This window comes from Myxocyprinus asiaticus, chromosome 10, assembly GCF_019703515.2.
Source record: "Myxocyprinus asiaticus isolate MX2 ecotype Aquarium Trade chromosome 10, UBuf_Myxa_2, whole genome shotgun sequence".
NCBI lineage: Eukaryota > Metazoa > Chordata > Actinopteri > Cypriniformes > Catostomidae > Myxocyprinus > Myxocyprinus asiaticus.
In genome coordinates, this window is record NC_059353.1 from 4,135,115 (window position 1) to 4,138,059 (window position 2,945).

The following is a 2,945-nucleotide window of genomic DNA, read 5'->3' on the forward strand; positions in this document are numbered from 1 at the left end:
CCCCATTGAGAGCGAGAACCACTCATCGTGACTACAAGGAGGTTACCCCATGTGACTCTACCCTCCCTAGCAACTGGGCCAATTTGGTTGCTTAGGAGACCTGGCTGGAGTCACTCAGCACACCTGGATTCGAACTCGCGACTCCAGGGGTGGTAGTCAGCGTCAATACTCGCTGAGCTACCCAGGCCCCCAGAAGGCAACATTCTTAAAATAAGAACAGAAATATAAATTTTACAATGAACATTGAAGTACTTCAAAAGGTATTGTACAAACATACACCTTGACATCTGTGCAGTGTATGTTAAGTGACAATGTGGAAGTTGTCATTTCAGTACTTTAAACCAATTGTGGAGAAGAATCTGCCCCAGACGAATTCGCTGCTTTGGTTTACGCTGCAGGCAACGATGAATCAAATGGCAGAATTCTATACAGAAAGATGGGAGAGACGTTCATTCCTGCTCTGTTTGATAATGTTATTCTAAGCTGTGAGATCTGACTTTAGGTCATCATACTTGGCTCAGGTGTTACTTTTTCTGCCTTGTTTCCTTCTATTTAGTATAATTTAGAAATACAATGGGACTTAATTGTTATGATGAAGATCTCACCCTTTGTCAAGCCAGGTTTGGACCAGTGGTGCAAATTGATCAGGTCCAGGTCTTGCGTGTCCGGGTAGTCTCCGCACACCATTGCGAACAACAGCACTCCCAGTGACCATACTGTGGCTGTCTTGCCATGATACTTGCCCTTCCTCTCATACTCTGGGGGGCAATACTCATCTGTGCCTGGAGGAAAGAGATTTTGTCAGATGTATAAGTTTGTTTTACCATTATTACATTATTAACATTATTTGGTGCTATTTAATTCAAAACAGAGGTTCCCATTTTATGGGGCTTTAAAAGTGAGCTTGGCTCTATCTGAAAGTTGTTATCCATGGCTCAATGTAAGGGGCCGTTCACACAGGACACGTTCTTGCATTCTGTTTGTACTATTTATTTATTTATTTGGTCTGTGTATTGTAGATATCCATCTGAATAATGTATTTTGCAGTTGTTTTGCATTTTAATCACACAATAAACACCATGGTTTTAAGACCATGTTTTACAATAAAAGTAGTTCAACTTTTGAACTTTTTAGTGAAAAAAAGCATCTGGAGACCCCTGCATTCTGTTTCATTCTGTTGTGCTGCATCTAACTGTTTTTGATCACAAGAACGTGTTCTGAGGGAACAGCACCTTACTCGTCCCTAGAGCTTGAGCCCCACCCTACAGATAATGGATAATACATACCTCTGAATGTCTTATAGGCCGATTTCCTAAGGACGTCGCCACACCCAAAGTCAATAAGTTTGACTTCAAGGGTGTCCATGTTCACGAGCAGATTCTCCAGTTTGATGTCACGGTGGAGAACGCCACGTCGGCAGCACATGACAGCAGCTTGTGTTGCCTGCTGCATGACAACACGTGCTAACACCTCGTTGATGCTGCCTCCATGGCACTCTGCGAAGGCAAACAAGTCCTCGCAAGGCAAGGGACGCTCCATGACCATGATGTAGTGGTCGGGTTGCTCCTTCCAGTCTAGCAGCTGGATAATCTCTGGAACCCTGGAGCCTTTATTGGCGAGGATTAGAAGAGTGACCTCCACTGGAAAAAGTTTAGGATGACCCAGCTGGAAAAAAGACCATATTTATGATGATAAGATGGAGGTAGATTCCCAAATATGGATTTAGACCAGTCTGGGACAACCTGTTGTCAATGGCAGTTTAAAAGAATTATAGACTTCAATTTCAGATGTTCTAAATGGAAAACTAAATGGTGAGTGAGAGGAGAAAATATAGAGAGCAAAGCCTACTTACAATGCTGATATATTCAACATCATCTGTCTTTGTGACATATTTCACTGCCACCTGATCAATAAATAAAAAAACAGAGATTTGTGAAATAATTATTTATAATTAACAGATATGCAGAGGTTATATCATTCCAATAATTAATCTTGAAAAGACAAAAATTTAAATTTCAACTATGAATTTTTAACCATTTTGAGCAAGTTTGGTCAATCTGACAGTTTAAGCAGATCAAGTGCTCTAAATAGTGGATACACTAACTGGTTTTGCAATTGAGATATTAAAAGAGATGAAGATAAGACAGTTCAAAAAAAATTTGCTAGCTGTATAGATATTGTAGGGACAAGAATTAAACCTTAAAGTTATCCTCCAAACGACTGCCTTCATAAACAGCTCCAAAACCTCCCTCACCCAGCATTTCGCCAATTTCATAATGGCAAGAGTTGATGTCTGTTAAAAGATAAATAAGGGTAGTTGACATAAAGTGTCAAACAGTGACAGCTTCTTCAGAGTGACATGCTACACTTCATCTTAAACTGTTTCATATAACATTCTTCTAATTTTTTATGGCTAAGCAAGAACAGTTTATTGATGAGTGTGTGTTGTTTTGTGTTGTGTTTATGGCACTAAACTGACCCTCAATTCTCCTGTCCAGCTGTCTAATCTGAGGTGACACATTGTCATCTTTTGGACTGACTGGACACTCGACTCTCCAGTCAGACACCGTACGGACCATAGCAGGGTGAATGTCGACATTCCAGTCGGAGACTGTATGAACCGGAGCAGTGTGAATGTCAACAGTCCAGTTAGAGGCTTTATGGACCAGAGCAGGCAGGATGTTGACACTCCAGTCGGAAACTGTACAGACTGGAATAGGATGAATGTCGACACTCAAGTCTGAGACTGTACGGACCGGAGCAGGGTGGATGTTGACACTCCAGTCGGAGACTGTACGGACTGGAGAAGAGGGAATGTCAGAACTCCAGTTGGAGACTGTACAGACTGGAGCAGGGAGAATGTCGACACTCCAGTCGGAGACTGTACAGACCGGAGCAGAGTGGATGTCAACACTCCAGTCGGAGACTGTACGGACCAGAGAAGG

The 2,945-nt window shown here is 42.0% G+C and overlaps 1 protein-coding gene across 1 annotated transcript; it reads right to left on the reverse strand.

The window, feature by feature from the left end:
- Positions 1–323: 323 nt before the first annotated feature.
- Positions 324–2,643, reverse strand: LOC127446856 (serine/threonine-protein kinase pim-3-like). The gene is made up of 6 exons (XM_051708149.1): positions 2,480–2,643; positions 2,199–2,293; positions 1,853–1,903; positions 1,287–1,665; positions 606–782; positions 324–424 (listed from the first exon to the last, which is right to left on the reverse strand). Exons 1-6 carry the CDS (start codon positions 2,577–2,579, stop codon positions 324–326), a joined length of 903 nt encoding a protein of 300 aa, XP_051564109.1. The 5' UTR covers positions 2,580–2,643.
- Positions 2,644–2,945: the final 302 nt, after the last annotated feature.